Source organism: Vipera berus (genome assembly GCF_964194415.1).
Source record: "Vipera berus genome assembly, chromosome: 1".
Classification (NCBI taxonomy): domain Eukaryota; kingdom Metazoa; phylum Chordata; class Lepidosauria; order Squamata; family Viperidae; genus Vipera; species Vipera berus.
The window spans coordinates 143,259,869-143,286,278 of record NC_138202.1 but is presented as its reverse complement, the minus strand read 5'-3'; the positions used below and the strand labels follow the sequence as shown (position 1 = coordinate 143,286,278).

The 26,410-nt window shown below is 37.7% G+C and overlaps 1 protein-coding gene across 1 annotated transcript in view; it reads left to right on the top strand.

Moving 5' to 3' along the window:
- The window catches only part of GTDC1 (glycosyltransferase like domain containing 1), a 258,670-nt gene that overhangs the window by 29,025 nt on the left and 203,235 nt on the right, over nt 1-26,410 (top strand). The window contains exon 2 of the mRNA XM_081328161.1: nt 22,970-23,049. Within this exon, the coding sequence (XP_081184287.1) occupies nt 22,984-23,049 (66 nt within the window). The 5' untranslated portion in view covers nt 22,970-22,983. The remainder of the gene's footprint in view (nt 1-22,969; nt 23,050-26,410) is intronic.

Sequence of the window (26,410 nt, the reverse complement as noted above, 5' to 3'; positions counted from 1 at the left end):
AATTTATTCCTCATGGTTGGAGGCTTCTTGGTAGTGTTTTGAGCTATGATAGGGCAGAAATTTCATTTCAAAATGAAGCACTATTTTTTTTTCTGTAAATGAAAATTTTAAAAACATCTCTTCGTTATTAAACGGAGGTGACCTGGGGATAATATAAGATAATATATTATTTGTTTTTATGTTCTATGGTAGATCTTATTTAAGAGACTAAAAATTATCTAAAATCTTAACAGAAACGGCTCTTTGGAAAATGAAGATGCCAGGGGGAGATCCTTCTCTGTGGGCGCTCCGGAGCTGTGGAATCAGCTGTGGAATCAGCTGTGGAATCAGCTACCGGTAGAGCTCCGGATGGCGCCCGATCTTCGCTCCTTTCGTCGCGATCTCAAGACATTTTTGTTTGTACAAGCTGGCCTAGCCTGATGGGGGTTGGTGGGGTTGTTTTATTTTTGGTCTTTTAATTTTATCTTGGGTTTTTTTAGAATTGTACTTCTATTGTTTTTAACTAGGGCAATTGTTTAATCTCTTTTTAATGTTTGTATTTGCTATTTTATTCTGCCCTGTGAACCGCCCTGAGTCCTCAGGGAGAAGGGCGGTATATAAATGTTATTAAATTAAATTAAATTAAATCTTGTACAAGCAAAATCAAATGCAATGCTTTAAAAGTGTCAAAAGCAAGGCGTTTTTTTCTTCTTGATTCATAGTGAAACATGTGGTTGTAATTTTTAAAGTACTTTCAAGATGAAAGTAGAACATAGGTTAATATTTCCATCTTCATACCTGCAATTTGCATCATCTCTAGAAAGAAAGCTATCCACTTGTGAGCTATATATTGAAAGCGCATGAATTAAATGTCATGCCGCATAAGAGTTTTAAATTAGCTTGATTTTATTTTACTTATTATCACCTCCTGTGAAGTGTGACACTGGGTTTTCCCTTTTCAGAAGAACAAAGATGTATATAGCCTGAGTACCTGATTTGTACTATGGCAGATGCTTTGGAAGGGTAACCTTCTTGACATTTTAAATTTACAATTCAGTTTCAGGAACCTTTACATACTCTGCAATTATTTAATATGTTTAACTGGTTGCCATATCTGCCTGTTACCATTTTTCCCTCTGCATAAACATTTTGGTTAGTTCTGAATGTTGAATGGATTCTGATTTTCATTCATGCAACTCTGTTCCGTGGCTCTGGTCGCAAATCTCTGTAGGGCGCACAGCACTGTGAAAACGGAAGGTTCCAGGAAGCAGCGTTCCTGAAGACCATTCCTTTTTACCGTAAAGAGATAGTCCTCAAGTTATGACCACAACTGAGCCCAAAGTTTCTGTTGCTAATTGAGACATTTTGTTAAGTGAGTTTTGCTCCATTTTTACAACTTTTCTTGCCACAGTTGTTAAGTGAATCACTGCAGTTATTAAGTTAGTAACCCGGTTCTTAAGTCAATCAGGTTTCCCCGTTGGCTTTGCTTGTCAGAAGATCGCAAAAGATGATCACATGACCCTGGGATATTGAAACCATCATAACTATGAACCAGTTGCCAACCATCCTGAATTTTGATCACGTGACCACAGGGATGCTGCAGCAGTCATAAGTGTTAAAAATGGTCATAAGTCAGTTTTTCCCCAGTGTCGTCGTAACTTTGAATGATCACTAAATGAACTGCTGTAAGTAGAGAACTACCTGTACAGAGATAGCTGACGGTGACCTCATGGTTGAATTATTGTAATCTGTTATATATGTGCCTCCTCTTCAAAATTGTTTTAAAACACTAAATTACATTATTGCAATGCGTGTAAGAAGTGCTTCTGTGTACAGCAGCATGGCTGTAACTAAAGGTCTTAAATAACCATCTTCAAGTACCTTTTATAAGGTAGGACAAATAAAGTTTTAGGGCCACTTGGAATTTGATATTCTGTTATAGGTGCTATCATAAAATGGCTGTCGCAGAGGTGTGACCTTTGAAAACTACGCAACCTAGCCCTCCCAAGATGTATTCTACTACCCTATTGGTATCTTTGCTTCTTGTAATTCCACCTTTTGTAGAGCTGTAAGACAGGACCTTTTTTCTAGAGGCCCACGGGAAATAAGCTTAGCTTTGTCAGGGTTAACTTTGGAAGTACTCTAATCCATTTATTCAGAACTAAAACATCCCTTCTGTTGGTAGGCTTTTTTTCATAAATTGAAGCTTCAGACAGGTAATATTTAATGCAATGTCATTTTGGAAAGTGTGTGTGTGTGTGTGTGCATATGTGTTTATGCATGAGAGAGAGAGAAATGTGCTATAATGAATCTTCATTTTTATGTGATTGATATGTGAAAGAAATTAGATCACTTTTGAGAGTTAATTTAAAATTAGTGGTTTGCCATAACTATTATTCATAATTTAACACACACACACACACACACACACATAATTTGCATTGCTAACAAAGAATTAAAGGGAGACTGATGTAGCTATTTCAAGCTGCTTTGCTCTCATCAGCCAGCCACACCCTTCTGAGATTGGAACCTGGGCTGCTTGCACATTAGGCAGCTGTGTTGACCTCTAGGCCACAGGCTCTTTCTCATTTTGTCAGCTTTATTGGGGAGGGAAGAGACCAGGGGAGGAGATATGTCTCTGAGTATACACACACACACACACACACACACACACACACACACACACACACACACACACACACCTGTTTGATAAGCAGAATTCATCACTATATAAAATCACTGTAAAGCACAGGTATTATGACAACTGGAATATATTTGCCTTTTGAGAAACTGTCAAAGTAAAACTTGTTACTCTGACTGTTATGGCTGCTGTCCTCGTATTTGATACTTGCTGGATATCTCATAAAAATCAAAGCCCATAAACACTTTAGGGATGGAGAATTATAGCTAGGAAATAATGTATTTAAAAAGAATTTAAAATCCAGCATAAAAGTCATGGCTAGAATCCTGGACCAAACCAGGTTAATTTCATTTGAAGTCTGAAGCACATTTAAATAAACATTGGTTAGCAGCTGCAGGGCTAAATTTCTGTAATACCCATAGACAAAGTTTGCAGCATATATTTTGATAATTTGAAGAAAGGATTACCGTATAGCAATGTGCCTGTTTTTGAAACAAACTATCAACTGTTAAAGTTTGCTTCTTGTGTTTTTTTAAAAATTTCTTTGCAGTTTTAACTGAAATGGAAAGCTTTTTTGTCTGTAATTATTCACACAAAATTTATAAATGATATAGAGGTAGTCCTCGACTTACTACTGAAATTGAACCCAAAATTTCTGTTGCTAAGTGAGAGATTTGTTAAGCAAGTTTTGCCCCATTTTACAACTTTTCTCGCTACAGTTGTTAAGTGAATCACAGCAGTTGTTAAGTTAGTAACATGGTTGTTAAGTGAACCTGACTTCCCCCATTGACTTTGCTTGTCAAAAGCTTTGAAGAGGGGATCACATAACCCCAGAACACCGCAACTGTTAAAAATAGTTTCCAAGTGTCTGAATATTGATCACACAACCATGGGGATGCTGCAGTGGTCATAAGTGTGAAAAACAGTCATAAGTCATTTTTTATAATGCTGTTGTAACTTTGAATGGTCATTAAATGAACTGTTATAAGTCGATGACTACCTGTACTTCAACAGTATTAATGAATAATGTTTCTGAATACTTTTAGGCAGGGCTTTTTTTCTCATAGAACGCTCAGAACAGAGTTCCGGCACCTTTTTTGGATGGAACCTTGTAGGGTAGGCAAGGCGGGTTGTATGACATGTGTGAGTTCCGGCACCTTTTTCTTTTACAAAAAAAGCACTGCTTTTAGGATACTAGATACAAGTGGAAAGTATGTGCGTAGAAAGTCACCCTATAGTAAAGTGGCTTTATTTTGCTAATAGCAAATAAATAGCAAAATTATTTAGCCAAAATAATTCTTAATCTGTTTTTCAAAATTAAACAACAGTAGCAGTAGTTTAATTAGGGCAATAGCTTTTCCTGTAGTTGTTGCAATATTTCAAAATGACTGGTGAAAGAATTCCATAAGTAAGAACTTGTCATAGAGTTGGCTATTAACAGTTTGTACAGTAAGGTAACCACTAATATGCCATCTTTTCTTTGGGAGAAGCAAGTATATTTTTCTGTTTTAGAGAAACAGAACCACATTTAGTGAGAAGATATTTGCATACTCTTACTTTATAAATCCTGCACAGGCAAATAGTTTTTTTAAAAAAAATACCATTAAAGTATATATTTATGAGTGTGTGTAAGCATTCATTGCTTTCAGATTCATTTCCACTTCAGCAAAAGTTCTTTATATATTTAGGTGATCTCATAACAATTTCTGAAAATGCTCTGAAATAACTTCTGAAAGTTGGTAAGGCCTTTCACTTGTGGAAATTCTACCCCTGACTTATTCAGCAGTTTCCCATATCTACCCTGCTGTAATACAGAAGCTGAGATGTAACTATCCTGTACATTTCTTCTCATTCTGAAACTATTTTTAAAAATAAACTTTTCAGATTTTTCCCCCTAAACATTCAAAACATTTTGTCACTAGAGTAACAGGGAGAAAGATTTAAGGAAAAAAAGGGGACGCCTAGAATTTGCTTTTCAGTCTTTAATTTTTAAATCAAAAGCATAATTCAATGAGGAACTGAATAATAATAAAAAATGTATCCAAATAATATGGAGAAGTTTTGTTTATTTATTTTTATATATTTCATTTCTATGCTATCCATCTCACTCTGAAAAGTGACTCATAGAATCACAGAGCCTGGAAGAGACCTTGGACTCTGGGCATATGAATTAAACTAATAAACAAACAAACAAATAATAACATTGACCCCATGGGTTTCAATATTGACCACTTTGGGTAACTTTGTGATAGATGAATTCAGAATTAGAGTAAGCTGAATGTCACCTTGTGTTTTAGTGCCTCCAAATCCTATAACCATCCTGACCTCAATTATGTTTTGTTAAAATATTGATATTGATATTTTACATTTCCACTTGAAATATCCTAGAATTATTGGTAAATGTGTAAGAATAAATATTGCTGGTTAATGTGGCATATAGATCCTGAAGCTAAAACTCAAATACTTTGGCCACCTAATGAGAAGGAAGGACTCACTGGAGAAGAGCCTAATGCTGGGAAAGGTTGAGGGCAAGAGAAGAAGGGGACGACAGAGAATGAATGAGGTGGCTGGATGGAGTCACTGAAGCAGTAGGCGTGAGCTTAAATGGACTCCAGAAGATGGTAGAGGACAGGAAGGCCTGGAGGAACGTTGTCCATAGGGTCACAATGGGTCGGACACGACTTCGCAGCTAACAACAACAACAATGTGGCATATATACGTAGTCATTGACTTACAAAAATTCATTTCAAAGTTACAATGGCACTGGAAAAAAGTGACATGACAATTTTTCAAACTTATGACCATTGCAGTATCCCCATGGTCAAGGGATCAAAATTCAGATGCTTGGCAACTGACTCACATTTATGATGGTTGCAGTGTTTCAAGGTCATGTGATTCCCTTTTGCGATTTTCTGACAAGAAAATTCAATGGGGAAGCCAGATTGAATTAACAACCGTGTTACTTATTTATCAATTGCAGTGATTCACTTAACAACAGAAATTTTGGGCTCAATTATGGTCATACATCGAGGACTACCTGTACTCAAAATATAATATGGCTCAGTGTAGGCTAATGGGGTGTCAAAAGAATCTGAATAAAAAAGCTGTGCTGGATTGTGTTAGAGTTAGACCATTTTAGAGACTGTAGGATTATCTAAAAAAGGATTATCTATTAAAAGCTCTGTGCCAATGGGGACCAATGAAACAATTCACTGTAATCTAACTTTTTTTAAAAAGAATTTTATTAGATTTTATAGGGTTAGGGATAAAATAGGGTCAGAATTAGGATTAGGGTTTAGGCTAGGGTTGGGGTCAGGATTGGGATAAGGACAGGGTTGGGGTCAACATTGGGGTTATCCCCCCGTAACATTTTCAATATTTAACAAACAGAATATTGTCTGGGTACATATATTTAAGTAACGATAGTTAATATAGTAATATATATCAGTAGTAAGTATGACTAGTTATCATAAACAGTATTAGTTAATCCATAACATTCTTCTTACTAGTATGTATTCAAAATAGCATATCACATTCCTTTCTCACTAGTTTGTTTTCTTAGCCATTGATAAAAGTTATCCCATGTTCTAAAGTAAATTGAATCTTCTTTCTCTTTAATCTCTAAAGTCAGTCTATCGATTTCTGCACAATCTAGAATTTTCTTAATTAATACTTCTTCAGTTGATAAGTTTCATTTTTCCAATATTGGGCAAATACCATTCTCACTGCTGTTATTACATGTAATATTAAATATTTGCGCTCCTTCTCATAATTAGCTCCTAATATTCTTAACAAGAACAGTTCTGATTTAAAATCTGGTTTTAGTCATCTTTTCCAACCATACATGTATCTTACCCCAAAACATTTTTGCTTTAGGGCATGTCCACCATATATGATAATAAGTACCTGGCCTTTGTTTACATTTCCAACAGTTACTTGAAGTATTTTAAAACATTTTCGCTAATCTTACTGGTGTTATATGCCATCTATAAAATATTTTGTACAAGTTTTCTTTATATGGCACTGCGTTAGTTAATCTAATATTTCTATTCCATAGTTTATGCCAGTCTTCCAAGTCTATAGAATACCCAAAAGTTCTTTGCCCATATTATCATTGTTTCTTTCACTTGTTCTTCTTCCATCTTTAAATTTAGCAGAACTTTATAGTTTCTTAATTATCTTTTCATCTGTTTTTAATAATATTTGATCAAATTCTGTCTGCTCTTTATAGAATCCCGTTGTTTTCTCACCTTTTTCATATCTCGTTTGAATTTGCAAATATGGCCACCATGTTAAATCAGTACCTTCTTGTTGCAAATCTTGTCTATCTTTCAGTTTTCCTTCAGTATCCAAAATGTCTTCGTACATCACAACTTTGTCATAGTTAATTAAATTTGGGTAGGCAAAAGCTTCCATTGTTGAAAGCGATTCAGGTATCTTGATATAAATTTTCTCTTTTATTTCCCATTCTAAAAGAAGTGCATTCCTTATAAAATGGTTTTGAAAATATATCTGTGTATTTTATTCTTCCCGTACCACAGAAAGGCATGCCAACCAATCTGTAGGTCATGCCCCTCTAGGTACAATAGTATTTTATTTCTAAGCGTTATCCATTCTTTAAGCCAGGGCTTTTCAACCACTGGTGGTATGCGAGCACCTGGCTGGTGGTACGCGGTGTTGCCTTCCAGCTTTGGTCTGCGACGGTCAACCGCTCCGAGCCCTTTCTGGCTGGCTTTGTGACTCCGTCCTCCAAGAGCAGCTGGTTGTGAGTTGCTGCCGTGCGCTTCCCTGAGTGTGCCTCAGCCCCAGATCCCCCTCACCTGGGACTCCGGCCGCATCTGCAGAAGGCGAGCGGGGCGAAGGGCGCTTTGCCGCGTCTTCCATCCCTCCCGTGTGAAGGACGCCTTCCTGCCCTACAGTCCACAGCAGCATTGTTGGCACTTTTGGATCGACTCTGAGCGAATGCAAGGTGTTTCTGTTGCTGGAATAAAGCTTATTAAATGAGCTGGCCACCTCCGAGTATTGTTGATAGATCTTCCCCAACTTTCCTCTGGTGCTTCATAAAGAGTTAAGTGGGCATCAGGTTTCTTGGTAAAAATGGATTTGGAAGGAAGGAAGGAAGGAAGGAAGGAAGGAAGGAAGGAAGGAAGGAAGGAAGGAAGGAAGGAAGGAAGGAAGGAAGTGACAATGAGAGGGAGGGAGGAAAGGAGAAGGGACAAAGAGGGAAGGAAGAAAGGGAAAGAAGGAAGGGACAATGGGAGAGAGGGAGAGAAATAGAGAGGGAGAGAGGGAGAGAGAAATAGAGGGAGAGAGAAAGGGAGAGAGGAGAAAGGGAGGGAGAGGGAGGGAGAGAGAGAGAGGGAGACAAGGAGAGAAAGGGAGGGAGAGAGAAAAAGAAATAGGGAGAGAAAGGGAGAGGGAGGGAAAGAGAGAGAAGGCGAGAAAGAGGGAGAGAGAGAGGGAGAGGGAGGGAGAGAAAGAAGGAGTGAGAGGGAGAGAGAAATAGAGGGAGAGAGAGAAAGAGGGAGAGAGAAATAGAGAGGGAGAAATAGGGAGAGAGGGAGGGAGAGAGAGAAAGAGGGAGAGAGATTAAATTAGTAACATGGTTGTAAAGTGAATCTGGTTTCCCCACTAACTGCTTGTCAGAAGGTTGCAAAAGGTGATCACATGACCCTGGAACAATGTGACCATCATAAATATGAATCGGTTGCCAAGCATCTGAATGTAAATCACATGACCCTGGGGATGCTGCAACGGTCATAAGTGTGAAAAATGGTCATAAGTCACTTTTCAGTGCTGCTGTAACTTTGAACAGTCACTAAACAAACTCTTGTAAGTCAAGGACTACCTGTACTTTATCACTTTTTCCCATTTTTTTTTTTTTGGTCATCAAGTTTTTGACACCTTGCTAGGTGACTGGTGGTACTCGAATGTTGCCATATTCTAAAAGTGGTACAATCGGTGAAAAGGTTGAAAAGCCCTGCTTTAAGCCATGTTAAAATAGCTGCTTGATAATGTAATCTCCAGTCTGGGCGTCCAAATCCTCCACTATCTTTAGCTTTCTGTAACATTTTCACTTTAATTGTGCTTTTTCCCCTTTCCAGATAAATCACAATATTGTTGCATTCAAGTCATCAAAAAAGGCTTTCCCCAATTTTACAGGAATTGTTTGAAATAAGAAGAGTATATTCGGTAAATATTCATTTTCACAGTAGCTATTCTTCTTAACATTGAGAGTTGAAGATTTTTCCAATTTTCCAACTACAATTTTATTTGTTTTAGCAATCTTTCATAGTTATCTTCTTTTAGTGGTACACATCTTGCTGTTAAATAAATTCCCAAGTACTTAACTTTTTTAACTATTTGCAGATTTGTCTTTTTTGTAAGTTGACTTTTCTATTTATCTGTTAAATTCTTTGTCAATACTTTAGTCTTTTCTCTGTTTATTTTCAGACCTGCCACTTCTCCAAACCTTTTTATTTTCTCCAACAGTTTAGTGCTTGTTTCAAGTGGCTCCTCCAATATGAAAACCAGGTCGTCCTCTAAAGCTTGTAGTTTATATTTTTCATCTTTTATCTCCAATTGTTTAATTTGTATATCTTGTCTAATATTTCTATTCAGTACTTCCAATGTTAATATAAATTACAATGGGGATAATGAACATCCCTGTCTTGTACCTTTTTAATGTTAAAGTTTTCTGTATAGTCTCCATTTAGGATTATTCTAGCATTTTGTTTGTAGGGGATTACTTGGATTGCATTTATGAAATTTCCCCCAAAATCCATTTCCACCAACTGTTGGAACATAAATTGCCAGTTTAGATTATCAAACGCTTTTTGTGCATTAAGTAATATTAATGCCATCTGTTTCCCTGGATAAATTTCATAGTACTCTAGCACATCAAGAATCATTCTTAGATTATTTTTTATCTGTCTTTTAGGTAAAAAGCCGTTTTGATCTGTGTGTATAAATTCAGTCAAGAATTTCTTAGTTCTTTCTGCCATTACCGAGGTGAAAATTTTATAGTCTACATTTAATAACGATATTGGTCTATAATTTTAGGTTCCTATAATGAAGAGTAAGACATATAGGATCCTTTTATTTATTCATTCATTATGGGTAACCTCAACCAGTCCAGATACGGAGAGGGTTGACATAGATTCTTGATTTTATGAATGGTGCACGGTCATTCTTAATTGTCCAATAATTTGTCTGGAGAATTCTGATCACGAAGGAAACTCTGGCATGCTTTCTAGTTATATGACCCCAAAACTGTTTTGTACTGTATTTTTATCTTGTTTTTTCCCCTATATTGAGAGCTCTCTATAGTCAATTAAAAGGTGTAGGGCACCTAAATCAAACCAAGTCGATAATTTAACCTACCTTAATATATTTGCATCTGTAACATAAATGTGGAGTGAAGTGCGTCCACTGGGGAGGTGAAGAATGTTTCACTTTAACCTGTTTTGAATGTGAAATATATTCTTTTTTTTGTAATTTCCAGAAGTGTTTTGTACTTGAAGTGTTTCATAGTCAGAGGGAACCGCTTTCAGGCAGCCCATTCTACTTTCAGAACAGCTGTATTTGCATTCAAACCAAAGCATTTCTCAAAGGAGGAGCATTTCCAGTTTTAAATAGTGTGATTCAGAACATTTTACACATGCCTAGTGTTCACTTATTAATTTAAATTGCCATTTCCCAGAGAATGATTGCATTTTTAAAATTTTAGCATTGAAGAAGTATATTTGTTATTAGCCCTGTTCAGAAAGTTTACCAAAAATTAAACAGTGTAGATGTCAAAGCATCATTCATTTAGATCAGAAATGTTGCTGAGTTATACTTTATTGAGGTTAGATGGAAAAATCCCTGAGTTTGATGACTAAGTAGTGTACTCTGGGTTTTTTATCTCAAATTAATTGGCAATCAGTTGCCTTGACTCCTCAGACATTCTTTCTAGTTTTACTGAGGCTGCATTTTCTTGAGTCATTATGAAAGTCCTGTAATCATTAGCAAAAGAAGATAGTGTTGATTTGTTATCCAACTCATATACAGGATAATAATGGTATATCTACATGTAGGCACAGTTTCAAAATACAGTGTCAGTTTTCTCACTTCTTTATTCACCCATTTTAGTTTTTTTTTTTTAAATCCTTTTAAAATATGAAGCCACCTGCTAATTTTCCTTTGAGCATTGGCTTCCCATTAGAACTTTGCAAAAAACAAAACAGAAAACAAAGCAAAATATATTAAAAGGTCTCATTCTGTTCTTAACAATTTGAACAGCAGTTGTAGGAGCTGACCATTTCAACTGTGTTAACAAAAATCCCTTTAAATAGGAACTAGTCAGGTATTGACTTCTTAGAAAAATAAAATCCACTGCACAATTTAGCTGCTATTCCCTGCCTTAATTTTTAGCAATTAATTTATTGACAAAATCAAAGCGCTATGGATCCTAGCATTTCCCCCCAATTAATTTAGTAACTAAATAAAATCAGTGAACACCTCAGCTATCCCCCACCCCACCTCTGAAAACTAGCAGTTTATTGATTAACTGAAAATCATTACAACTCCTGGCCTTTTCTTACTTCCCGTCTTTATTTCCAGTGTATTATTTCATTTCTTATAGTAGTTTAGTTTAGTTTAGTTTATTAATATTTCTATACCGCCCTTCTCCCGAAGGACTCAGGGCGGTGAACAGGGCAAGAATAAAATGCAGAATTACAAATATTAAAAAAGATTAAATAGTTGCCCACTAAAAAACAATCGATACAATACAATTAAAAAAACCCAATAATACAGCAATAAAAAAACCCACCAAACCCCCATCAGGCCAGGCTGGCTTGTTCGAATAAAAATGTTTTTAGATCGCGGCGAAAGGAGCGAAGATCGGGCGCCATCTGGAGCTCTACCGGTAACTGATTCCATAGTTCCGGGGCGCCCACAGAGAAGGATCTCCCCCTGGGGGCCACCAATCGACATTCTCTGATCGGTGACACCCTGAGGAGTCCCTCTCTGTGGGAACGCACAGGGCGCAGGGAAGTTGATGGAGTACCCTGAGGTACTCCGGACCCCTGCCATGTAGGGCTTTAAACACCATTACTAGTACCTTGAATCTCACCCGGAAGACAACTGGTAACCAATGCAGCTCACGGAGCAGAGGTGTAACATGGGAGTATCGGGAGACTCCCAACACAACTCTCGCGCCTGCATTCTGTACCAGTTGGAGTTTATAAGTCATTTTTTTTTTGTTTTGTTTTTTAAATCTCTGTGCCATATTTCTACGGTAGCTATTAATGCTTGGAAGCTTAGAATAGTGATACAGGGTTGGGTGTGGGTGTGTTCAATTTTCCCCCCTCAAAGCCCAGTTTGTCTGTACAATGCTTTGGGTTTTCTTTGCCAAGATATTGTTCCTGCCAAACTTTGGTGGCCTACTTTTCCCGACAGGGTTGTTGTAATGGTTAGATTCTAGCTTGAATATTCTCAGGAAAAGGATGAATTGCAAATATAAAACATAATGATACTTCAAGGTATTAGGAAAAACCACCTAGAGAAATTCCTGGCAAAATAGTTGAGAAAAGGGAACTCATATCCATAGCCATGGTAGTGAGGTACAGATTTGGGAAGGAATGGACTCGTGCATAAGCTTTTTATTTGCAGCAAATCTATCTTGAAAGGAACTGTCCTAAATTATTAACTTGGCAGCATCTGATGGGGAGAAATACACAGTTAACTTTTTCTGAGCTGACACATAAGTAGGCAGAAATAAATTTCTGTAAGTTGCATACCAGGTAACCTCTGAGTTTTGAATTCACATGTGCAGTTTTATGGGTTTTTTAAAAACTTTATTTTACCTTTACCTTACCTTTTGACTGTCCATCTTGTATTTGTGACAATAGCCCTTTTTAAAGCTATTGGTTACTTTAAAAATCAGTTAAAAACCAATTAAAACCAAAATGAGGTTGACAGCATGTGGATGATAGCTGATGAAATAAGCTTCCTCTTTGCGTTTATTTCTGGGGAGAGAGTTGGGTTCTTAAGGTTGCATGCCTATCAAGCAAATATTCACAAAATGCCAAAGATTGTTTGGCAAACACCAAGTATTTTCCTCATTCTGCTGAATTCCATTGGGAAGGCTAGTAATTCCTCATCAAAGGACCACAGCCTGCAGTTCATAAATCATTTTCTTCAATGTCATGTTTCTAAGTTTTCTATCTCTTCTTTGAAAGAGCTTCTTCATCTTCCCAAAAGATAACAGTATTGGAATAATTCCTCAGAGTGAATGTAGATAAGCACACAGATGCTTCTCATCTGCAATTTTGTGTGCACTGAATTTTATGCAGGTTGTGGTCAGAGGTAGAATCGGGTTCCCCAAGCCCTCTTGTTTGACTTTTTTCGTGTTCAGGAAAATTGGGGTAAGGATCCTACCTGTTTAAGGCAACAGAATCTATGCGGTATTGTGGGTTGTTTTTTTTTGTATATGGTTGATTCATTCACCATACTTTTTGTAAAAATCAGTCCAAAGTATTTCCAAAAGAAATTTTAAAATGGAGTATAAGAGTGGATCTGAGTAAAGAATGCAAACAGAAGAAATGCAATAATACATTTTGCGTGGTGTGAGGCTTAGCTATCTCGAAGACCCCCCTACTCTAAATAGAATTTACCTTCCCAAGAAGTGCCTTCAGGGAATACTTGCTGAGAATTCTCATTCCTTGTGAAGTATTGTTGTAGAATAAAATAGTCCCAGCACCATTATATTAAATGAACCGGTCACATACATATGAAGGACAAAGTTAGGGAACAGAACACAGGAGAGATAACTAGATCAGTGCACCTTTTCCTGTGTAATGTTTTAGATTCTTTTATTCCATATAATGTGAATTATCTTAGTCAGTCAGTGTGCCACTTGAATTTGCTTATGCACTTCATTGGCATTGGCATTGGCATCAGACTCTTGGGATTCCAGCAGTTGTTGTATGTTGTAATCTTACCCCAATGCATTTCTTCTTTTTATATGGTTTGTTAGTAATTTAAAGTATATTTGCCACAGTGGTATGGTGGGATGACGCAAGAGATGTTCTTTCCCTGTGGAATGCCCTCCTACCGGAAATAAAATCTATACTCTCACTCCAGGCATTTAGAAAGTTGTTGAAAGAACTTTGGTTCTTTCAAAGAGCATTCAGAGACCAAGGTATTAATTGGTAGAGGTTCCTAGATTTTTATTAATTATCAGATTTATATAGCACCTATCAGACTGTGGAAAAGAGTCTGGATGGTTTACAACAAAAGAGAGCACAAAACCCATAGAAAAATGTACCAAGTTGGCAGAGCAGAGTTTTAATGTTCTTCTGGAAGGCCAAAAGAGCCGGGGAGCCAATCTCACCTCCAGGGATAAAATCTTTCACAAGGTGGAGCCAACAGCAGAGAGGGATCTCCTCCCAGACCCTGCCAATCAAAATTCTTGAACTGACATGTCAAAGTAATAGGGACGAGAAAATTCCCCAAGTAACCTGAGCCTCCACCATAAAGGACACCATAAAGTTTATAACCAACACCTTGAATTGCACCCGTAAACCAACTGACACCCAATGCAGATTCAGCAACAGAGATGTTACACGGGTAGCCCTATGGGTGCCCATAACTATCCACGCTTCCACATTTTGCATCAGCTGAGTTTCCAGATACTTTTTAAGGGCATTCCCATGTAGAGTGCATTACAGTAGCCCAAATGGAGATATATTGGCACATAATATAAGCAAAGGCCCTTCTAGCCATGACCGTCACCTGCTCCTTGAAGAGGAATCATGAGTCCAGGAGGACCTCCAAATTACACACTGGGTCTTGCTAGGATAGTGCAACCTTATCCTAGATATGAGATGCACTTAAGGTTCTGATGATGTACACTATTATGGTTCTAGGACTGGAATAGTATCGTTTAATTCTGCCGCTCCTTATTAGGCATTAGGGTTATTATTGCTGCTGTGAATTGTTTAGAGATTTGATGATTTATGCAGCCAAAAAAGCTTTAATTGATAACTAAATAGGGCCTATATAGTTTTAATTTTGAAATAAATTCTTTTTGACACTTTCTCTTTTAATATAAACATGGACTTACTATATTACTATATATTATTTCTTAATGTGATAATGGAAGTATCCGTAAAATCATCTTCCTCCAACACCCAAATAGCCTGGCACACAGCTCACTGAGGACATGTCCTCATACCAGGCCTTCCATGAAAGGACACATAGTGGGTTAAACCAGGGGTGCCCAACCCTTGGTCCATGGACTGGTACTGGTCCGCAGCATGCCAGCAACCGGTCTGCACAGACAAGGAAAGCCTCTATCTGTGGGATGCAGGCAGCATACAAAACCACGCACCCTCCAGTCTGCGGAAGAAACTCTCTCATGGAACCGGTCCCTGGTGCCCAAAAGGTTGGGAACCTCTGGGTTAAACATCCCCATGAGTGTCTGAGTGAAGATAGCACTGTAGCAAATGAAATTTTCTCCACAGAAGAAGAGATCAGGAGATCACCTATTTGTGTTCTGAATTGCTGCTCCTCATGAGGAGACTGTACAAATTGGAACTTCTTGTGGTCGATCATGAGCTGAGCAGCATAGGAATAGAGAGAATATTCATTGCTCTCATAACTGCTATGTAGTTTTTATGGACATACTGTATAATCTGCAAAAAGCTCACCTTCTCAAACACTTTTTCTCAAACATTAATTTACAACTTGAAGAGAGATCTTCCAGGGACATATTAGACCTTATTTGCAAGTTAGCAAGAGTTCCACACTTTGCCCAACAACAGTATCTCTCAGTCTCATGACAGGACAGCAACTTTGGTGAATTTGATATGAAGGCATGGCCAAAACAGGCTGGGTAGACAGTGATTTTCTACTTTATTCCTGTCTCAAGGAGAGAAGGAAACCATATCTTTGGGAGCATGGGAAAGAGCTCTAGGTTTTGACATCAGTCTTCATGTATGGTAATACAAACCATTTCTTGTTAGGGTTATGTTTTTCTTCTTAGAAAGCATGGATTTTTCTCTGCGGTAACCAGCAATTTGTATTTGTTTTCTTAGCCAAAATTGTAGATGGACTTATTTCCCACCATTTCCAAAGAAAGAGCATATTTCCAACCAACTTTTAAGTGATGACGGTGTAGTCATTAAGTTGTCTTAGATAAATAACTACACAAAAACACCTCTTTGCAGACATGGCCAAATGGCTTGATTCATGGGCCATTAAGTTCCTCCCTTTCTCCCTATATCCTACTGAGAAAACTACTCTGAATGGTAATCATCCTTGTTGAAGTATGTGTGTGGAAGAGTGGGGGTTTGCACAGCCAGCTCACCTTTATATCAGGCTGTTGTTTCTATAAATGTCTGTATATATTCACATATAATAAACACATTCTCATCTGGTTTTAAAGCAGTCCTGTCATATTTATCTGTAGGGGGCTTGCAGGATAAGTCCCTCTGTCCTTGCCTTTAATCTACAAAAGGTAGATCAGAAATGTAAAATAGTACAAATTCTGGTTAGTACAAGAATCTCTTTTGAAGTGAATATCTAATATTTGAAACTGTAGAAAAACAGGTGATTTTTTAATGCTTAATGTAAGCCTTTGAATCAAATAAATGAAGGGTCCTTGGCACTCTCTGAGCTTGGTTGGGTATTTGGGTAACAAAATGTCTGCAAGAAAACAACCAAGCTCAGAGAGTACCAAGGACCCCTCATTTCAACCCTGAGCTACAAATGCTCTCCTTTATTGGAATCAAACAAATTTATGGAATAGCCTTCTTTTATTATTTCAGCCCAACAATAGAATTAGTTATCTGCAGTTTGTGCATAAATAAAAATAGCATCCAATTAATTTAATGGTCTAATCTCCCTAACTCCAGATGTCTGGATTTCATTTCCCAGAATTCTTAGTAATAACTGTATGGTTGTGAAATCTTGGGGCTTCAGTCTACAAATCTGAAAGGCAACCATGTCAGGGAAGGCAAATTTATTTAAAATATCTGAATCTCCAGCTTTTGGCTTTTCATTGAGGAGAATGTCTTCGTCAAATAGCTTTATTCTAAGCTTTTCAAGGATGAATTCCCCTTTGATTCAAACTACTATTCTGGTGTCCTCATCAACATGCATGTGTGTCCTTCATGACAAAAAATATGGAAGTGGTCTTCTTTTAGTATGATTTTTCATCTTCGTAGTTAAACCCAAAACTCAGCTTTTTCCCGTTCAAGTGCTAGCATGCTTCAACTCCGTTTAGCTTTCCAAGACAAGCCAAATTGGCTAACTGCTGCTATTTGGTTGATCTCACTCTATGTTGAAATGTCTTAAATAGTGATTTTAACTAGACCCTCTTCAGCGAGATGGGTGGCAAAGAGGTTTAATGATAAATAAATAATCTAATGGAATGAGGGTGGGAGTTGTGTGTATTTTCATCAGAAAGGGTACTCAGGTCTGGAGGAGTTATGTGATTGTATAGCACTGCCTTTAATATTGCTGGCTTGGAAGTCCTTCTCTCACCTAATTATCCTACTTCATCTAATTTAGAAATGACAATAAGCCTTTCTCTGTGCCCAAATTTAGTAACTAAGTTTTGTTCTGAGCACTGAAAGCACAAAGAAGAAAGTTAAATCTGGTCTGCCAGCATAAAGATGGAACAGCTGATTTTTTATGATTATTGATCTTTGCTTTTTTGATATAAAAGCTTTAGGATTGACTGTATTTTTTGTATGTGTGAATACGTTTGTGTGTACGGTATTGTATGTGCCAGGGGGAGGAATTAATTCATGCATGCAGTGTCAGCAGCAGAACCTGTAGTGTAACTCTGTTTTCTATTTATGCAGTTTTTTTTTCATTTTGGTGCTGAACTACCAGTCCCCTCTCCCAAAAGTAACATTTAAAATTGCCAACATCTTCTGTGAATGTTTATTCTTGACAAGATTTTGAGAATCTCCTGTAAGAAGTTAAGATTTAAGAAGGGCTGGAAAGGTGTGCCTAGATTCAGAATAGGTTCCTGGTCCTGGTTTAATAAGTTTTTTTTTGGGGGGGAAAGGCTGAATTGGGCTATCGGAAGAAAAATTCTCAATTACAAATTGGTTTTGTGTTTTAGAACCTATTAGATCCTGCAGTCCTTCCAAACGAAAATCTACCCTTATTGATCATAGTACTTTTCATTTCAGGAATATAATTTACGGGAAAGAATATATCGCCGTGATACCTTCTACTGCATGGGTGTCAAAAGTCGCCACATCACGTGACGTGTCATCACTTTTTTTGCATTGCCGGAGCTGGGGTGGGCGTGGCCTCCGTATGATACAACCGGCCCATGGGCCGGCAATTTGACACACCTGTTCTACTGGATCCATCTGCTAATAGAAAAATAAAGACAAGATAGCATTCACCTTCCAATGGAGAAGTTCTTACTTTTTTATTTTAGGCGGTGTGAATTTCACTGCCAAGAAGACTTCTTTGTGGTTCCAGTGGTTCCAGTATGAAGTTAGACATGGGCTACCTTTAGTTTTCTGTGCAACTCCGAGAACTGAAGTAATAATTATCTACAAAGCAGGACAACATTTGAGGAGTTGGACTGAAAGTATGCTTCTTCTTGTTTGTCTAGATTTAGATCACATAAATAGATTTAGTCTGGAGGTTTTATCATATAACAAATAATTTATCAAAATAAGCTATTAATAGGATTTCCCAAGTATTTACTTATTTTAAAGAAACTTTAGCAAGAGCTATATATTTTCCTGACTTCTATTCTAGTGCAATTTTTGGTACTGGGTCTGTAGTTATATTAATTTGGAGGTTAAAATGTGTTATTTAGAAAAAATAATAATTACTTCCTATTAAAGAGTATAGGATAACTGTTAAGGACAGTGTTTTGTAATGAAAATTCAAATATTGCAGTTGTTTTCTGCAATAAGAAGTAATGATTTATCCTTTTTTTAGTTTATAAAATGCCAACTTTATGAAATATGCATAGTGTACCTCAGATAAATACTAGACTTTAATTCAACTTCCAGAATAATCTTCTCGAAAAATATATACTCGCACAGCACTTAGTGTATTTATTCACTGCTGTTTCTTTGTAGAGGACATCTTTTCAGAAGCTAAAATGCATTTCTTTCTGAATATAAAGTAGGCCTTGTGTACTTGGGATGCTTTGGAAGAGATCAGCAAATTGTTACACTATAAGCTTTCAAGAGGCAATATGTTAAGGGGGGGAGAAACAGTAGCAGAGATACCTGTAGAGAACATGAGACATGCCCTCAAGCAATAGACAATAATTAGCTGTCGTATTCCCATGTAAACTCTTCCAAGGATTAGTGTTTATAAAATTCAGAGATCAGTGGAAGAACATTCTCAAATTCCTCCTGCTGAAGTTGTTTATGCCCATTCCATTTTTGATGTCCCTACAAGAAACTTTGATGAAGACATTTTGCCCAAAGAGAATTGCATTCTTTATCACATTTCTAGTTTTTCTCCAGCTCACAAAAAGTCAATTGGAAATTTTAAACTTCAGATCTCTGATTCAGAATTAATAAAAAAAATATATTAACAAAATGATTTCATTCTCCAGATCGTGATTGAAAATGATATGTGTAGCTTCCAGGATGGTTGGAATATTGTTGTTGTTGTTAGTTGCGAAGTCGTGTCCGACCCATCGCGACCCTATGGACAATGTTCCTCCAGGCCTTCCTGTCCTCTACCATCTTCTGGAGTCCATCTAAGCTCACGCCTACTGCTTCAATGACTCCATCCAGCCACCTCATTCTCTGTCGTCCCCTTCTATTGCCCTCAATCTTTCCCAGCATTAGGCTCTTCTCCAATGAGTCCTTCCTTCTCATTAGGTGGCCAAAGTATTTGAGTTTTAGATTCAGGATCTGGCCTTCTAAAGAGCAGTCAGGGTTGATCTCCTCTAGGACTGACCGTTTTGATCGCCTTGCAGTCCATGGGACCTGCAGGAATCTTCTCCAGCACCATAGTTCAAAGGCCTCAATTCTTTGGCGTTCAGCCTTTCTTGTGGTCCAACTTTCACAGCCATACTTTGCAACTGGGAAGACCATAGCCTTGACTATACGCACTTTTGTTGACAGGGTGATGTCTCTGCTTTTTAGTGTGCTGTCTAGATTTGCCATTGCTTTCCTCCCCAGGAGCAAGCGTCTTTTAATTTCTTGGCTACAGTCCCCATCTGCAGTGATCTTGGAGCCCAGGAAAATAAAATCTGTCACTACCTCCATTTCTTCCCCATCTATTTGCCAGGAATTGAGAGGGCCAGATGCCATGATCTTGCTTTTCTTAATGTTTAGTTTCAACCCAAGTTTTGCACTCTCCTTCTTCACCCGCAACAAGAGGCTCTTTAGTTCTTCTTCACTTTCTGCCATTAGAGTGGTATCATCTGCATATCTTAGGTTGTTGATGTTTCTTCCGGCAATCTTAATTCCAACTTTTGATTCATCTAGCCCTGCCTTTCTCATGATGTGCTCTGCATATAAGTTAAATAGGCAAGGCGACAGTATACAGCCTTGCCGGACTCCTTTCCCAATTTTGAACCAATCAGTGGTTCCGTGTCCAGTTCTCACTGTTGCTTCTTGGCCCGCATATAGATTTCTCAAGAGACAAATAAGATGGTCTGGTATGCCCATCTCTTTAAGGACTTGCCAGAGTTTGTTATGATCCACACAATCAAAGGCTTTAGCATAGTCAATGAAGCAGAAGTAGATGTTTTTCTGGAACTCTCTAGCTTTCTCCATGATCCAGCGTATGTTAGCAATTTGATCTCTAGTTCCTCTGCCTCTTCGAAATCCTGCGGTTGGAATATTACGTTTCTGCTAACATTGGTATCTGGAGTGGTAATAGTTACCTATTATTTGTAGGTCTGCTTTGATAATTATTAGGTTCTTAAGCTATAAAAAATTCTGAGACTTAATAATAATCCACTTGAGATAATGTATTAATTGTAACTAGAATACTATATAAATATGAATGCTTGAGTTTATTTTAAATCTACTTTCTCTCTGCTGCCTAAACTAGCAATTTAATTTTGATTGTTCTATTTACTGTTTCCAGTGTAGATACGGTACTTAACTATGGAAAGATAACTTTTCCTGTTCTTATAAACGACACAGAAAACATGAATGGTGGCTGCATCTTAATGCTCTGTCTTCAAAAAAAATCAATAACTTATTGACTACCTTGGCAAAATACCTAAATGAGAGGCCTAGAAGAATATGTTCTTGCCTCAATTTGAGTATCTCTGAGGCCATTATAATCTAGCCTTTACCTTCTGAGAAATCCCTACATCGCTGCCCCTTGACACCAGTCACTTGATATATCAAGTCTTGTGAGGCATACAAATTCAGGAAACACATACCACTTGGCTTCTGGAAAGATCTTCATTGTTAGTAAAGTACAGAACCTTGAAAGAATGCTCCAGTGCAGGGGTGTCAAACTCAATTTCATTGAGGGCCGCATCAGCATTGCGGTTGCCCTCAAGGGGCCGGGTGGGTATGGCCAGGGTGGGTGTGGCCTACTGGGTGGGCATGGCAGAGTGCGTATGGCCTACTGGATGGGCGTGGCCAGCTCTACATCGTTCGCATCAAGGGTGCCTATGGGGGCCTGGGCAGGAGTGGGACAGATCGGAGGGTCTCTGACAGAAGGAGGGTCTCTGGGCCAGGGCCAGGGCCGTTCCCTCACTGTTTCCAGGATGGCTTCGCGGGCCACATGAAACCACTTCGCGGGCTGGATCCGGCCCCCGGGCCTTGTGTTTGACATGTCTGCTCCAGATCAACTTCTATTTGGTATAATTAAGACAGAGTTATTCTGAGTCTCTTTCTGATATTGAGAATTGAGGTGTCACTAAAGTGGTCCTGTTTCTTACCTATGTTCCCATGGTCTGCTAGATATCCCATCAATTCAAAGAGGATGTAACCTGACCTAATTCTCTACCCATTAACATAAGCTCAAGTGTAATTGTATTTAGATTAAAGGAAGTATTTTGAAGAAATATAGAATCATGATGAAAATGTTGACTTTGACTACTAGTATTTCAAATTATGCCAGTATTACATGCGTATTATAAAGTAACTCTGGTATAGTAATTAATGGATTTTAAACTTTTTGGATAATAATCTTCTGCAGCTGCGTAGCAAAGGATTTATATCCAGGTGAAAAATAGAATATGCTTTATATGCTTAAATATTTATTCCCCATGCCTCCTGTGGTTTGGTATTATTAATTATAATATAAAGCAGAAAAAATAATTCCTCTCCCCATGTTGGTTAGTTTGTCTTTGCTGGAAAATCTTTACTAGATAATTTCACTCAACAGGTTTGTGTAGCATTGGCATTTCATATATCGATTGGTAAAATTCATCATAAATATTAACTTTTACAAATCTCATGGCTATAGAGGGCTGTCTGTGGAAATACATTAGTTGATCTGTGAAATAACTTTTTTCCTGTAAGTTATTGGATGAGATGTAATAATTTCCACAGAATATAAATCAGAATGAGAAGGAATTAATTTACCCAATCTGCCCATTTTTAGTAGAAAGGAAACAGTACTGGAGTTTCATGTATATTTTCAGGTGCATTTCTCCCCAGCTCTTATAGCAATGAGTCACATTCTTTGAGATGGGTAGCTATATAAATATGATAAATAAATAAAATATTATATTGTTCACTATAGAGACAAAAGTAGAGCACAGTTTTTCTCTAGCCTTGGCTAGTATTCCAACATAATACTAATTGAAGAACTTTAATTGTACGTGGCTCTGCATATGCTACTAATTAAAAGTTCTGCCAACTTACTTGAATGGGATGGAGGGAATGCAGGTTACCAATGAGTGCAGCACTAATTAAAGTTAGTGTGTCTCACAAAACCAGTGGTGAGACAAGCAAAATTCTGCATCTTAATAATTAGTACATAGTGTAGGGCAATTTCTGTAAAAGAAGCTAAGTAATGGCATAGACAGGGGAAACAGATTATTGGTGTTCATAAAGGCAGCAGCAAGGTGGGAAATCTTTTCTATTAATAGATGTACCAAAGGGTTAAGTAATACCTGAGAACAGAACAGTCACTTGATCAACAACAGCAGTCAAGATAAAATTCAATTATTATGCTTCAGACAAAAGGGGCAGGCAAGTGTAAAAATATGTTTTAAGACTCATGCCAACTCAGTGTATTATTTATGAACTTAATTTATTAAGTTATTTTTTAACTTCCAGAGGAAATGGCTTTTGAGCATCACTTGATAATTTCAGAATAAAAATATTTGGAAATATTAAAGTTCAAGGGTTCTTCTCTTGAGACCTTTTTCTTGCATTACAGATAGTCCTTAAGTTATGATCACAGTTGAACCAAAAATTTATGTTGTCCCTGGAACAATGGAGCCCAGAGATCAAATACAGGTAGTCTTTGACTTATGACCACAATGGAGCTCAAAATTTCTTTTGCTAAGTGAGACAGTTGTTAAGTGAATTTTACCCCATTTTATGTTCCTCATGGGAGGCTGGTGGGAGGATCGTGCAGTGGCACTGGCAACAGGCAGAAGCAGAGGCATGGGGTGGAGGCAGGTGATCCCAATGCACCACCCACTCCGTCCCACCTCTCTCGGCTTGCCCATGGCTGTGCCGGGGCAGTTGATCCTGACACACCGCTCAGTCCATCCCACTGTCTATTGGCTTCCATGTTGGGATTGCCTGTTTTGGCGTGGCTGCAGACAAACCAAGAGATGGTGGGATGGAATGAGTGGCACATAGGAATTACCTGCTTCCCCGCTATGCCTCTGCCTCCATGCTCGGACTTACCTGCCCTGCACCAAGGGGCCGGCAGACTGTGGCAGCTGCTGGACACCGTTGGCCCCCACCGGGTCTTATTTTCGGGGAAACACTGTATATACTTCTGTATCATATTGGTTATGAGAAAGCTTTACAAATTATAATCTTTTCTAAGCTGTGCTCCTCCTCTGTTTTTGCTGACTTCTTTAACTTGACCTTTATTGAAGATTAATCTCATTAATCTTTCTTTTTCAGTTGTTCATATAATAATTTCATCTCTTCATTTTTTAAAATCAGGTAGCATAAGTTGCATGTAATGTGTACCGGCAATTAGGAAAGATTAGTTTTAATTATATGTATGTATATATTTCACTGCCTCCATGATGATTGTGATGGACAATAATTAAAACTAATAATATAATACATGTCACAAAGAAACGTCCGGTACAACAGACAAAATCCTGTAAGAGACTTGCTATCCACCCCAAGGCAACAGTTGGGAAAAAAGATGTATTTTTTCAGGAGCTTCTATATAAAAGATGAGTAGGAAATCTCTAGGGCATTCAGAGAGCAGGTGTGGCAACAGAAAGCTCGCTTCCTGTGTTCTTGCAGATTAACTTTTTAATCAATGGAACTTGAAGCATGCCAACTCTGTCCAGTTGTATTGGATGGATAGATAGATAACTACTACAGATAAACAGTCCCCAGTGCCATGAAAGGCTTTGTAGGTGGCAACCAGCAACCTGAGGTACACCCAGAATCTTAAGTGGAAACTATTGCAGCTCATGAAGCAAAGTGCATATTGTGACATGCTCATTTCTGCCTGTATCATTGCATTTTGGACCTGCTAAAAACTATGGTCTTCAAGTATAGCCCCATGTAGAGTCAATTGCAGTTGTTCATGCATGAGCTGGCCAGCGTGTCAGTGACTGTCTTGAGGGGGGACCTTCTAGTTCAGGAACAGACCAACCTGGTGCACAATAAGGACCTATGTGAAAACCTTTCTGGTTATAGCTGACACCTGCTTTTTGAGCAGGGGCTTCAAGTCAAGGAAGAAGCCCAGATGTTTCCTTCATTAAAAATGGGGAAGTGCTACTCATCCTAGATTAAAGATGGAAAATTATATGGGATTGGTGGCTGAAATACCCATAAATACTGCATCTTGTTAGGACTGAATTTGAGCATGTTTCTTTCCATCCAGACTTCCAAAAACTTGAGGGACTGGACTAGATTATGACAGCATAATTTGGATGGTTTGGAATTGAGATATAAAATTAAGTATCATCATCATCATCATACTAATGACACCAAAACAATGGATGATCTCTCTTAGCAGCCTTATGTTTATGTTGAACAAAAGGGTCATGGCATGAAGTCCTGACCTCTTTCCCTCTGTTAACACCAACCAAAATTGCCACAGAGAAAGGAGAACCCCACAATATCCAGAAGACTACTATGACTGATGATACTGTAAACTGCTGAGAGGTCGAGGACCATTCCAGCTTCAGCAGAAAGGATCAGTAAGCCCAAATAGTGCTTTCTCCATACAGTTCCAGCATGAAACTCAAATGAAAAGAGAGTCACTTTCTCCAGAGTCCTCTAGAGCTACAGCCTGACCATCTTCTCAACAACATCCAAAAGAGGGGTTGTTGGAGACCACACAAAAATTGTCCGGAACGGTTGGATCCAATGATTACTTTTTATTACTATAGTATTATTTTTTATTCTTGTGTTTTGCTGTACAGTGACAATGCTCTTTGATGCAATACAGGTATGTTATGAATGGATACGGTAGATGTCTTTTTTACTTGTTGACTTTTTTCATATTATAAAATAGGAAAACATATATCAAATGGTAACATAGCATTTTGAGGGACTGGTATCTCCTGAAAGGCAGATTAAACATTAACTAAAATAATTAAAAAAGAATAGGAATTCACATGCCTTCCCCACCCCACCCCAGCCCGCTCCAGGAAAACCTTATTCTTCTTAGGATGAACAGCTTTTACAGAAAGCTTGGGTGGGAGAGATTTATGTAAGTAATAATTTTAAATGTGCAAGAGGTGTTGCTATTTTAATTACTAAATGTTCTAAGCTGCCTGTTGAGGAAGAAATATCAGATGGAAAAAGTCATTTCTAAATACTTATTGCCATATTGAGTAATCAGTGTTTAGCACTCCTAAATTTATATGTCCAGGAAAGAAAACATTAAGAAATAGCCCAGAGAGCATTCAACCGTGTATATGTGGATAATATTTTATATTTTACAGATAGATTAGAAATGTCTACCGGTATTCTTAATCTTACTTCATTAATATACAGAATTTGGATATTCTGTGGTTAGTTTATACTCTTTATTCTATGAATAAAGTATAGGTTATTGAATTTTGCAAAGATATCATACAGGATTTTGATTGTACTAGTTGAGAAAGGTGGGTGAACTTTTTAGATTTATCACTGGTTACTTATCCTGTCTGCAGTTACCATCTATATTAAGGAGCTTCATTCATCTTCTCTTAATTTGAGAGTTTATTATTTGACACGACTGACAACCTGGACATTTTGAAAACCTTACTGGTCTTTTTAGCATATGAATCTATTGGGTAGGCTAAACTGATCCATTGTAATGTTTGTAGAGTTAAAAAGAGCTTGATTTGAATAGATTCTTTTTGGCAGTACGTTGCATCTAACCATTTATTTGATGCACTTGGTCCAGATGAAATTGTTATTTTTGATTTGCCACGACAGTGAGAAGTTTTGGAAGTTATCCATCACTTCTAAATCAGTAAAAAGTCGAAGGTAGTTGCATTTGACAAAGATAATAAAATGCATGATGGCATATTATGCATAAATGGTGAAACAGTAAAGCAAGTAGATGAATATGCAACTTGTTACAATATTTACTAAAGATGAAAAATGTTAATGCTGTTCTGGTGAGGCTGGGAGCAGGTCTCATAACCAATTCTTTTTGTAAATCTACAGATTATTGCAG